Genomic DNA, 12200 nt, shown 5'->3' with positions numbered 1-12200 from the left:
AATTTTTGTTTAATGTATTGTCAATACATTTTAAAAGACTATTGTTATGTAAATTGTTTTATTATGTATTATGAGTGGAGAAAGTTTAATAATCGAAACGAAACTGTAACGATAAAATCATTATCATTTTTTTTTTCACTTTCAATCACTTTTGGGTTGCTGGTTCTATCGCTTTTGCTATTTATTTGCACTGATGTGAGTTTTTCTGTAATTTATTACCATGATATGTTGTATTGTAATTTGTGCTGTGTTTCGGTTTTTTTTTTGTTTTTTAATTTTTTATTCAATTTTTTTTTTTTTTCCCTGCCAAAAGGAATAAAATACAATAAAATACAAAGAATAAAATTTTATAGGAAAGTAGCTATCTATATTCATCAATATATCCAACGTAGATGTTAGGCGTATTCGGTGGCAACGAAGCTTTAAAACATCTCGTAACAAAAATCTCAAATAGATCAAACATACACACGTTATTATACGTTAAGAATTCAATCAAATATATATTCAGACAATTCAATCATTAATACTAAAATGAAATTAAAGCAAATTAAAACTTTGTTTGGGAGCGCGCGCAGAATGTTTCTATATTAACTTTATACTAAACAAAAGCGATCTAAGCTTATTCATGTGATTGCTTGTTATCAAATTATTACGGAATTGAACGTCACCAAATGTGAGTATCAAAATGCTATTACTGTACAAAACAAAGTGACCAACCTCCTATTACTATAACAAGATTTACTAATTTTCATTATTATCTATTAATAGATAAGTGACTGTTCAAGATTAACCAAAATTCAAGATTATATATATTTTTTTTGCAAAACAAATGTCTTGAAATACACAATTCATATAAAGTGAGAAGAGACACAATTAAAAACATCAATAGTACAGTAAAATTGTTGATATACTACATTCTCACATAACATAGTTTAAAATGTATCAATTACAAATAAATCGCCACTATCTTCAAAGTGGATCATTACCTTCTATAAAAATCACATTTATAAGCATTGTATTAACTAATATTATTTTCATAATTGTTTTATCATAATTGTTATCATTGTTTTATAATGTTATGCCATTGTAATTAACTGGAACAATATAAACAGTCATGTAAATATGTATAATCTTCAATTATGTTGATTTGACATTGTATACAATATGTATTTGGTATTCTTATAGAATAATTTCTTAATGTTTGTTTTAAATATAAATGTATGTAATAAAGTGCTCAAAACCGTTGTTACTTTTTACAATTAAAATCAAAGGTTGATATATTACTGTGAACAGGCCTATGAATAATTGCTATACAAGTAGTTTTAAGTGTACTTATTTTGTGCAGGTTCAAGCTGGTATCTTCATATCAACTAATTAATTCTAAGTGCACTTCTTTTCTGCCGGTTCTAAGTCGTAGCTTCTACCAAGTTCAGGTGGATTCAAGCACATGATGTAAAGTGAAAAAAAAATTGTCGATCCAGTGGTAACAACAATGTATTTCTATTTTATCAGATAACTAGACAATCGATAAGTAACAATATATATTACTTTTTTTTACTACACTTTTGTTTTAATAATAAATTGATAAAATAATTTCAAAATAAATTATTAAGATAGACTACATTTCAAATGTTAAAAACAACTTAAAACGGCACAAAAAATATAAACTCTAAATAGGCCTACCCTAAAGTCAACATAATTATGGATATTTACTGTATCCGTCAGATTTTTATATGATTCTGTTTTATAGGGCAGATTAGGGAGAGGGGCAGCCGACCGGAGTCCATCATTTTTCAATATTAAAAAAGAATTGGAGATAAAGAAAAGTAGCTGTCTGACAGGTGGGACTTGGGCTCGTAGGCCCGAGCTGGGGAAAGGATTTGAGTGGGTGTTCCCTCTTCAAAATGATATTTTTTTAAGAATAGGAACCTCTGGCTGGCCAGAAATCACATTCTCATGATTGTGACAGACATGTGTTGGCTTGGCTTGGGCTATTTTTATATATTTTTTAGTCCGACTGCCCGACAAGCTCTGTCTGATGGGGCGGGGCTTGACCTGTCTGGTGGGGGGGGGGGGGGGGCTTAAGTTCCTGCTGCCCCCCCCCCACCCCCGCTGGCGCCGACACTGTAACTTGGGCCCCACTATTTTGAATTCCTCAATTCGGAACTGTACTTAAGTACAGAATGGTAACTTGGGGATCAAACGTTCTTGGTCCGTGCCTAATTCTGTTCGGAAGGCAGTACGTTTGAACTTTTCTGAAAAAAAAAAGAGAGCATAGACGTACATTTTTTGAGTCTATTTTTTTCGTGGAAATGGTTTCATTATACTTCAAGCATTGAATAGTTGTTTGATCGTCTGATTAAGAAAATATTGATGGTCGAGAATTCATATGATGTGGTTATTTACAACAACATTGTTTCTATGAAATACTAACAGGTATAGTTATATTTTAAATTGAAGCACTGTTACTACCATTTATTATCTATTTATATACAGTAGGCCTACATATTATAAAGTAATTTTAAGGCAGGAAAAAACCAAGAAACAGCAAGATACAGTTCTATAAAAGATACGCCCTTTCCGTGCATTATTTTCAGCCTGCTGGATCTCGAAAGAGATACTTGTGTATATAAAGTAATTTTGATGCACGGAAAAAAAACCAGAAACAGCAAGCGGAACAATGCAATGAAATAATGTGAATTGAAACGGTACATATATAAGATGTATTCTTCCATAAGTATGTATATAAACTTATGATTACAGTAGATGTATTTAACTTTACTAGTATTAATGTATAATCACCATTATGCTTAATCACCATTGTTATTGTACTAGCTTTTAATCCCCTAATTTAAATATTGTAGCATTTTTTGTATTCACTGTCTATGTTTTCTCATAAAGGTCGAAACGTTGAATCATGGCCTCCCTCTCTTTATTCGGAGTAACGTTCATTTTAATGTATTTTAGGTTTTGGTGATCGAACTTTGGTCATAAGTTTTCAATACATTTGGTAAAATATCAATTGATTATTATCGGTGAGGGCGCTTACTGTTTGCGGCTGAACACTAAACCGAGCCTTTCTCTTGGACCAATGCATCTTCATTGCCGTTCTCACCTAAACAGTATTTATAAAATGAATTTATGATTATTAGAATACGTTTACAATTTTAAAAGATGATTTTTAAAAAATCTCAGAAAATTTATATTTTTATATAAATGCATTATTTTTACTTATATATTTTTTTTCTGGACAAACAATGAAATGACATTGTGACATCTTTATCCAAAACAGAAAAATCGCAAACATTGTGAAGATTAAGGTATGTTTATTTCCGAAAATTGTTGCAGCAACGTTTCTAACTTTAGTCAAGAAATACGTTGTAAATACTTATTAAGGTAGTTCTACAAAAAAAAAAAAAAAAAAAAAAAAAAAAAAAAAAACACTACGTTTAAATATCAAATGCAGCATATTAACAACAAATTGCTAGCTGTGTACTTTATACAATTAAAATAATAAACATAGGCCTTAAAAACAAGATAGCTATTAAATGAAGAATGGTGACGAACCTCTTTACTAAACAGGCAGTGCCTGAAGAACAGAATAGTAGTAATAGTTGTAGCAACGTATTTAACGTTATTTAGTCAAGAAATAATTACGTTTAAAAATATTTATGGTTGTAAGAAAAGTTTAAAAACCAAACTGCAACGTTAGTATAACATAAAATAGTTAAATGTGCAAAACGTAATAAGATTGTTGACGAACCTCATTACTAAACAGGCAGTGCGTGAAAAAGAGAAACACCCCTTGTGGAGCATTGCAAACGGTGAAAATAGTTCCTATGGCAACACTCGAATTTCGAGCAAACAAACCGAATATCCACGGCAACCCAAGAATGGGTGACAGCATAATCACGCCTTTCAAAGACGATCTAAAAGTATATAATTTCCGACATTGAAAAAAATATATATTTTTCATTATCAAGATAATAGTACTTTTCCTAATTAGCAATGCATAGTAAATATGATAACAATATTAATACTATTAAAATGATGATAATGATAATATACCTTGCATCTTTCCATCTGTTGTTACTGTCGGTTTTTAAGTAAATTATTCGCCAAACGAATATCGATACAACACTATTTACCTTAAAGATATATAAACATTCGGTAATATTAATCTTAGATATCATATTACACTATTATTATTATTATTATTATTATTATTATTATTATTATTATTATTATAGTTATATGTGAGTTTACATAATTAAGTTTATCGATACTTATTTTTTAAATAATAAAAACAAGACTTAAACAATAAAAATATAATACAAAGTATCAATAACACAACAATGATTTAATATAACAGAAACTCTTACCAGCACTGCAATAAACACAGGAACAATGAATGCATACAAAAGGGGACTCTTAATGTCTATCCAGCATCTGAAATTCAAATTGACAATAACAACAGCAATAATTTAAACAACAGCTACTTCAAAAGCTAAAACAAAAACCCACTATAACAGTATCGCTGCTCACTGATCAAAACAGTCTAAACATTTGAGTTTGGATGAGCAATAGACCTGCCCGCTAAGCCCCACCCATGGATATTGCTTAGGTCAAAGAACATAAATAGCAGAAGAATGAGCTGCTCCGCGTATTTGTATTAAAATTGATGGAACATCCGCCCTCAAGCGGATATAGTAAAATTTGAACATTTTACAAAGTGGAGAAACTACAAGAAACAAACGAACCAGAGCGGCGCCTTTATTGCTGTTTATTATTTCTATATAGCGCCGCCGCGCGGACGGGGTAAAATTGCTCTCCGTGTACCCACATACCTTTGGAACGGATGTTCCACTACCTTGGGAAGCTGCTCTATCTTCTGCTATTTATTATCTTTGCTTAGGTCCCACAAAACATGTGCGTTTGTAGGTCAACAAGTGCCTTTGTGGGACGAGCGCGTATTCCTGGTTCATTTATAATTGGACGTTTGTCAAATTGACTTGATGATATTCCAGAACAATCTATTCGCTGGAATTGCCAACTGAAGAGATCAGTTGAAGCTTGCCATGATTTAGCAGGCCTGCATAAATTATTCTGCTTTGACTTTAATCCCATAATTTAAGGCATACTTTACGTCTCAAGTGTTCAGATTTAGTCACTTACATGTACTGCTCCTCACCGTTGATCATGCCATACCCTTCGATGTTGCAAGTGACTGCAATCGCAACAATAAGAATAGGAACACCCCAACCTATCACCATATATGCACGCATGCTCAAAAGATCTGAGTTGAAAACACGTACTATCTTTAAGTACAAGTTTAAACCTTCGATAGTCATCCAGGTAAAAACAGAGAGATACAAGTAGTGGAGAACAACGGCAACTACAGTACATACTCCCTGTAGTGAAATCAAATTAACAAGATCATTAGGCCAAAATATATTGTGCTGTCTAAGCATCATTTAGAAATCAGGATGGGTCGAAAGTATTTTTATTAGAGGCCAAGCGTAACCAAAATAATTGATTTAAGTTTTTGGTATGGTTAAATAGTAACCATTAATAATTGTATATTTGACATAAATTGTATATTTATGTCAAATATGATTTTAAACAAAGTCTGATTAAGCTATAAAATATCATTTTCAAATCATTCAATCACCAAATCAAGAAATTCATCTCATCTTTGGAAAAACAAAATTCTATATGTGAGGCGAATGTCCTACTTTATTATAAGCCAATTAATGTAAACCTTCTAAAATAAAAACGTTAGGAATTATATATTGTAAAAACTTTTGAAAATGTTTTAAAATTTCATATTATTTCTTCATTAACCCACCTTACTCGACGTGTTCTCTACGGCAGTCAAAAACAACACCTGCGCAAGGAACAGTGCCACCAGTAAATTTTTGTGGATGTGATTTTTCTCAGAATTCCTCAAAGCCCTTTAAAAACAAGTAAAAAATGAATATAGAAAAAAAGCATACAAATTTATTTTTCATTAATTTTTTTCTTTTATAAACAATGACAAATCTCGCCAATTAGAAGATGCTTCTAATTGCTTAATATTAATGTATTTTGATGAGGCTTTGACCTGGATTCTATAAAGTCGATACAAGCATTCGTCGACAGCTGACGGCGACGCTGATTTGTCGGTCGAACAGAGGAGCTTTCCTGATTGCGTCGGGACAGCAACGCATTTAAGCGTTTTATGAAAAATAGGCTTTAGTCTCTCAAAAAAATAAAATTATGACTAACATATTTTGTACTAAAAACGTTTAAAATTAAAAGGCAATCATATTAATCACCAACCTACACCTCATCTAGATTTTATTTGTTTTATATGTTATGCAACTTTCTTTATAGATTTTCCTTCCAGCTGGCAATAAGAGCCATCATTAGTTTAAACATGTTGTGAACGGTTTTTAAAAGATTCACTAAAACACTTACTCAAAGGACACGTAGATCAACAACATTACAATCAAGCAACAAACAGAACAACAACAAAGGATTGTAGTCAACATCGATATTGCCCGATTCGTAGTTGAAATCACGTCATTTCCTACTAGTAGAGCGTAGCTCGTAGTGTGATCACAGACACATTTTGTCGAGTTGGGTGAATCTTGTTCGTGCACAGTTTGGCAACCGGTCTCAGACCACACCCTGTTTAAAGAGTCTTCTGTTAAACTATTTTTAACCACTTAACCATAACCCATTTACTGATTTATCGCCTAAATAATGTAAAATTTTGTAAACGATTAATGGTTTATTCTGAAGTGACGACGATATGTGCAGGAGTCAGAAGGGTACAATCAAGAGAAGTGGCTCGTAATATTCAAAATGAAAATAAGTGAGCATTGGACTTCACTTAAACCTTAACTATAGTAGTAGTGTTTCTCCATATCGGATTACAATAAGGTTACACGTGTATCTGTGCATGGATCTGTTTTTTCTTTACAAAAGTGATCGGGGATGTCGTAGGTTTATTGTAGTTGCTCACAAAACCCAAATGTGTACAATCCTCGTTCAATTATTTTGTTGTATTTCTCAAGACTTACTTATCTTCTTCATGCCAAAAAGCGCATTGGGTTATAAGTCCTCCAGAATATATATCTTCCGTTACATTCTGTAAGAATGAAGAAATACACAAACATTACCTTAAGTTTATACGTTTTTAAAAATGAAGAAACTAGTGAATAACAAACAGAATGACCACAATAGATTTTAAAGAGGCTGAAATAGTTCTAGCTTCCCTCTTGACCAACCAATGTACACTAAAATGGCTTATTTTAAGCTGTTCCAGACAAGAGCAAACCGGACAGAAAACACTGGACAAAGAAAATCACACTAAACTACTACTTTTAATTATACTAAAAGGGGTAGGCAATATCGTATAACAAAATATAATTAATTTAGGAACTACCTCCAAATGATGAATGGTGAAATTTACAGATATCGGTATCTTCTGAAGAGATAAGTCGTAGAGGGTGATAGTCAGAATTCCAGACGCGAAAATGAGACTGTCCTCAATCTCATTAGCAGCCGACGTCCTGTAAACAACGCAACAATATCCACTGATACTTTTTTTTAACAAGACATACTTTTACGTCATGCAGAACTGATTTCAGATCAAAAAATAAACTTACAGAAAAGTTTCGTATCATATAATAATTGTCGGTAAAAAAATGATAATTTTTATATAGAATACGGTAAGTCATTTTAAACTAAATACTACGTGTTGAACGTTTTTGCCTTTTGGTTTTTGCGTGCACCTTTTTTACAAATGGTTTGCTTTCATTGCATTTTAGTCTTAGCAATAAAATGGCTTTATTAAGTATGCTATAAAAGTAATGTCTGAATGTAGAAAATTGAATAACGAGCAAAAGAATGATTTGTATGGTTAGCTTCAATGAGTGACACATAAAATTAATGAAACTCCACATTATTTTGCAAATTTCTAACTATTCTAAGAATAAAAATCACTAGTTTTAAAAAAAGTGAATTGTTACACAAACAGCCCTGTACGCAGTATTTTAGAGTACACATCACTATTTTGCCTATAAAGAATAATGAAATAATGCTGTACAAGACTACATACGTGATATCGGCGGTTCCAACAAATAGTGGAAGGTCTTGATATATGATGACGAAAATAGTAAAGTCATCTGAAAATTCCCAAAAATGGTAAGGCCGATACAGATTCATTAGCATAATTAATTGCATCATACATCTTATGTCAAATAATAATGTTGATAGACCCAAAATAATTGACACCACAATTACTGAAATTTGTATAAAATAATAACGTCTATCCGGTCCAAGACTATTTGATTGCCTAGTACAACCAAATGTTGTACTGCAATTTAACAAATATCAAATTATCAAGTTCATTCATTCATTCATAACGGCATTTTATTCAAAATAATTGCACTTGCAGTAAAAAACTGAATTCTTACAATTTGTTTTAGAAAAATGGTCATTAAAAGCATGAGAATAGGCCTAAATATCTTAATTAAAATCTTAAGTAATTTAAAACTGATACAAAAATACAATTGACGTTATTTTAAAATAAATAAAAAACAATCACTGACCAATTGGAGGCATAAAAGAGAGAGACACACTACACCTTTCACAATTTTCTCCACCTTGGATGTCAAATTCAAACTTGGTATTAGTCGATGATAACTTCTGTACATGTACAGCTAAAACCGAAATGATTAAAACGTGATTTATACTTAACACATTTATACGTATACACATTTTTTTTCTACTACACATCATTATTAAAGTATGCATCTTTATCAATAATATTGATAAGTTTATAGTAATATTTATATCAGATTGTATTATGCGTATATTAAAAATTACTCATTTCGATTCTTTTCTCCTGAATTAGTTTCCAATGACGTACATTGATGATCTGAGGTAAGATCAATTCCAATATTTTCAGGCAAATTTGAGCCCACTAGTTTGAATAAGAATTCATTCATTGATACAATCTTAAACGTATCTTCTGTCGTCTGAAAAAAAAATCAAAATAATTATATTATTATATAATTATATATATATATTATAAATAAGAGAAAATATATATTATTTGAATTACTAGAAGATATCTTTATACTCAAAAGGGAAGTGTTTGTACAAATATATTGGCTGTGTACAGAGCAATAAATTCGTATTGCCCAACAGATGTACAGATTAATGTTTAAATAAGGTAGATTGTTACTTCGAATAATGGGAGGGAGACCATGATTCGACGTATAGACTTTTATTGGGTTATAATAATTTTTTATTTAATGTGTATTCAGCACACACATTATCGATTTATGTCGGCCCAATTTTACAGTCTACAGCTGTATATGATCTACATTTTTCAGACATACTGTAGTAGTTTTAGCTCAGCTCCGAAAGTGTGGTGTATATACAAATATTCATTGGTTAATCTGACACGATAAAACTATGGTATAATTTAAAAAAAATAAATTAAACATAGTTTATTTTGTGTGTGTGTCTGCTGATTTTCTATGTCAGACATCACTCATAAATACAATGTACACATCGATTTTAGCTATACGCCAGGGCTCGCAGTATATATTTTTTTTTTGTAAGAGCGCCAGCACACATAGAATTACGTTTGCTTCTCTCGCTAGAGGCGCTGTTCCAACGTATTCCAGAGGTTAAAATTACAACCTGGAATAAGGATATGAAATAGAAAGCAGCCTACCTTGACCGAATCCGATGAAAATAGCAATAATGATACATTCTGGATTTCCTAAGAATCAATTAGTGAAAGCATTGGTTACAAAACTTAAAACATTTGTAGAGTTTCAGATCTACTTGTTTTGTTTTTCTTTTATATATATATATTTTTTAATTTCTATTTTTGTTTTACTTTGTGGATTAAACAGGAAAAAATATAATTTGAACTAGTCTTGATGTCAGTGGCGTAACATCTGTGACTTCACATTGGCTAAAGCCAGTGGCCCCGACCTCAAGGGGCCTCTGGAATATTAATCAATACTTTTTCCAGTACCATGGGTCCCAAATCTGTCGAGCGGGACCCCTTAACATGTAAGAAAACACATAAAAATACGCCATTAAATGATGTCAACGCGGAAACGGAAAAAGGCTTAGCTCTGTACCCAACTCTGCGTCGGAAATCTGGGGAGGTGAGGGCAACGTAAAATTTTAGGGGGAATATGCCGGGGGTGGCCAGAGGTCCATTGGGGTGAAGCCACCGAAAAATATGACAATATAGGTGTTTCAGAGGCTTATTTAATCGATTTTATAGGTAGATCAGTTTACTAATATGAAGAAGATATATAACATTTGTTTCCTTCCTTGTGGTTTTTTCTCTTTTTTGGGGGGTGGGGGCAAGAAAATTGTCTGGGAAAAAATTCCCCCGTGCCCCCCCCCCCGGTAGCGCCGCCACTTACCAGACTGGCAGCCCCCAGCACCTGGGGCATTAATGCCCAGAGAAGCCCTAGCCAGGGTCCTCTTTGTTACGCCACTGGTTGAAATCGTTGTTATCAGTATGGTGTTAACCTACCCTTGAAAAATCAATAATAGTCTCCAAAGATGAGTTCCATTCAGTTTCCAGTAACATGTGTTCCAACTCGTATAATGCTTGCAATTCTTCCAAATCGTCAGAAGGAGAAAATATGTTTGCAACGTCACTCAGTAAATAGCTATATGTGTTAATAGTGTCATGCCTCTTTAGAAAAAAAATGTAATTAATGAAAACGTAAATTGTTCTTGGAAGAATTTCATCGAGTCTTTAGTTAAATATACTGTGAAAGGTTACTGTGGACTTGTAGTCTATATATTAAAGACCCTTTCACAGTATAAATTGTTCTAGTAAGGACGAGTGTTTTATAGTCTCTGTACGTTTAAAAATATTAACGAGTTTCATAATATTGAAGTTGATTCTCCTATCAAAGTCAGTCAATTGTAGTTTATGAATAAACGTTTAAAAACTAAAAAAAAGGCATGTGAATATAATCTCACCAATCAATCAAGCAATCAAGAACTCTAATCATTCATTCTGTCAATATAATCAAACAATATAAAACAGTAAACAATCTGAAAGACATGCAGTATGGCTTAATGACTTACGTGAGTTTGAGAAACAGTTGTGGCTTTTGTTATGTCTGAAAAGGGGTATAGAAATTTTAGGTTAAAATAAAATTTAATGAAACATTTTTTAAGCCATCCACAAAACAATTATTTTTAACTTAAATGTACTGTATGACGGTCTTTAAAATAAAAACACATTATATCGTCGTATTATATTGTTGTATTTTTAATTGTTTAGAATTATATTGTATAGAGTATGGTATTGTTCTGGACTGAGAGCTACCGTATATACATATCATTTACAAAAAATAAGGATATTATTTTGTCCTGTTTATAAGTCAAGAAGAGTGGTGGCTTAGTAGGATTACCAAATTCGGGCATTGGAATTAAATAAAAATGAAATGAAAATGTATATAGATATTTCATACTTGTTTGACAAAAGGTACCGATAAAAATAAATAAGCATTCACATGTGTATATATTAACACCATCGATACAAACTTCTCCGTTCTGACACGGACTGGAATCACATTCGTTAATATCTAAAATATTGAAAAATAGGTTTTTAAAGATATACAGGCAAATTAAAAATAATTAAAATATTGAGGTAGTCAATATTTGAATAAGCACAGTTCAAGGCAATCAAATTTTCTATGTATCTAATAATCGTTTGTAATGAAATGGTTTTAGACGAGAAAAAAAAAAGACTAACTCCTAACACAATAGGATCAGAATTAGGCCAATATCATATTAAGCAAATTCTTTACTCTAATCATGAATGTAAAGAAAATATTATACTAAAGCAGTGCATAGTTGAAACGTTGACCAATAAAATAAGCATTGGACATTTACCGAGTGTCAATGAGATTAAACGACTGAAAAAACAGAACTCAACCAGGAATACGCGCTTTAGTATACTTGCCACAAGTCTCTTATTTTTTTATTATTTTTCTCATTCTGGACAGCGCCACCAACGAGAAAGTAAATTTAGAGACAGAACATAGAGGTATAATAAGAATACTAGAGCGCTAACCGCAATGTATTTGATGTTCGAAATACGCAGAACTGTGTGTGTGTACCATCCAAGATGGCTACCATAGATTTAGCCAATC

The 12200-nt window shown here is 31.9% G+C and overlaps 1 protein-coding gene across 1 annotated transcript in view; it reads right to left on the bottom strand.

Annotated features, from left to right (window-relative positions):
* Window positions 1-2075: 2075 nt before the first annotated feature.
* LOC117117396 overlaps window positions 2076-12200 on the bottom strand; it is a 32588-nt gene continuing 22463 nt past the window's right edge. Inside the window, exons 15-29 of the mRNA XM_033261688.1 lie at window positions 10562-10726; window positions 9737-9784; window positions 8921-9029; window positions 8601-8711; window positions 8108-8174; window positions 7433-7559; window positions 7068-7135; window positions 6460-6672; window positions 5849-5954; window positions 5176-5411; window positions 4383-4449; window positions 4069-4148; window positions 3764-3929; window positions 3050-3115; window positions 2076-2255 (exon numbers count right to left, since the gene is read on the bottom strand). Coding sequence (XP_033117579.1) covers window positions 2220-2255; window positions 3050-3115; window positions 3764-3929; window positions 4069-4148; window positions 4383-4449; window positions 5176-5411; window positions 5849-5954; window positions 6460-6672; window positions 7068-7135; window positions 7433-7559; window positions 8108-8174; window positions 8601-8711; window positions 8921-9029; window positions 9737-9784; window positions 10562-10726 — 1665 coding nt within the window. The 3' untranslated portion in view covers window positions 2076-2219. The remainder of the gene's footprint in view (window positions 2256-3049; window positions 3116-3763; window positions 3930-4068; window positions 4149-4382; window positions 4450-5175; window positions 5412-5848; window positions 5955-6459; window positions 6673-7067; window positions 7136-7432; window positions 7560-8107; window positions 8175-8600; window positions 8712-8920; window positions 9030-9736; window positions 9785-10561; window positions 10727-12200) is intronic.

The sequence above is a fragment of the Anneissia japonica genome, unplaced genomic scaffold, assembly GCF_011630105.1.
Source record: "Anneissia japonica isolate Jap-2015-1 unplaced genomic scaffold, ASM1163010v1 scaffold15657_len110212_cov154, whole genome shotgun sequence".
Taxonomy (NCBI): Eukaryota; Metazoa; Echinodermata; class Crinoidea; order Comatulida; family Comatulidae; genus Anneissia; species Anneissia japonica.
This window is presented reverse-complemented; position numbering and strand designations above follow the sequence as displayed.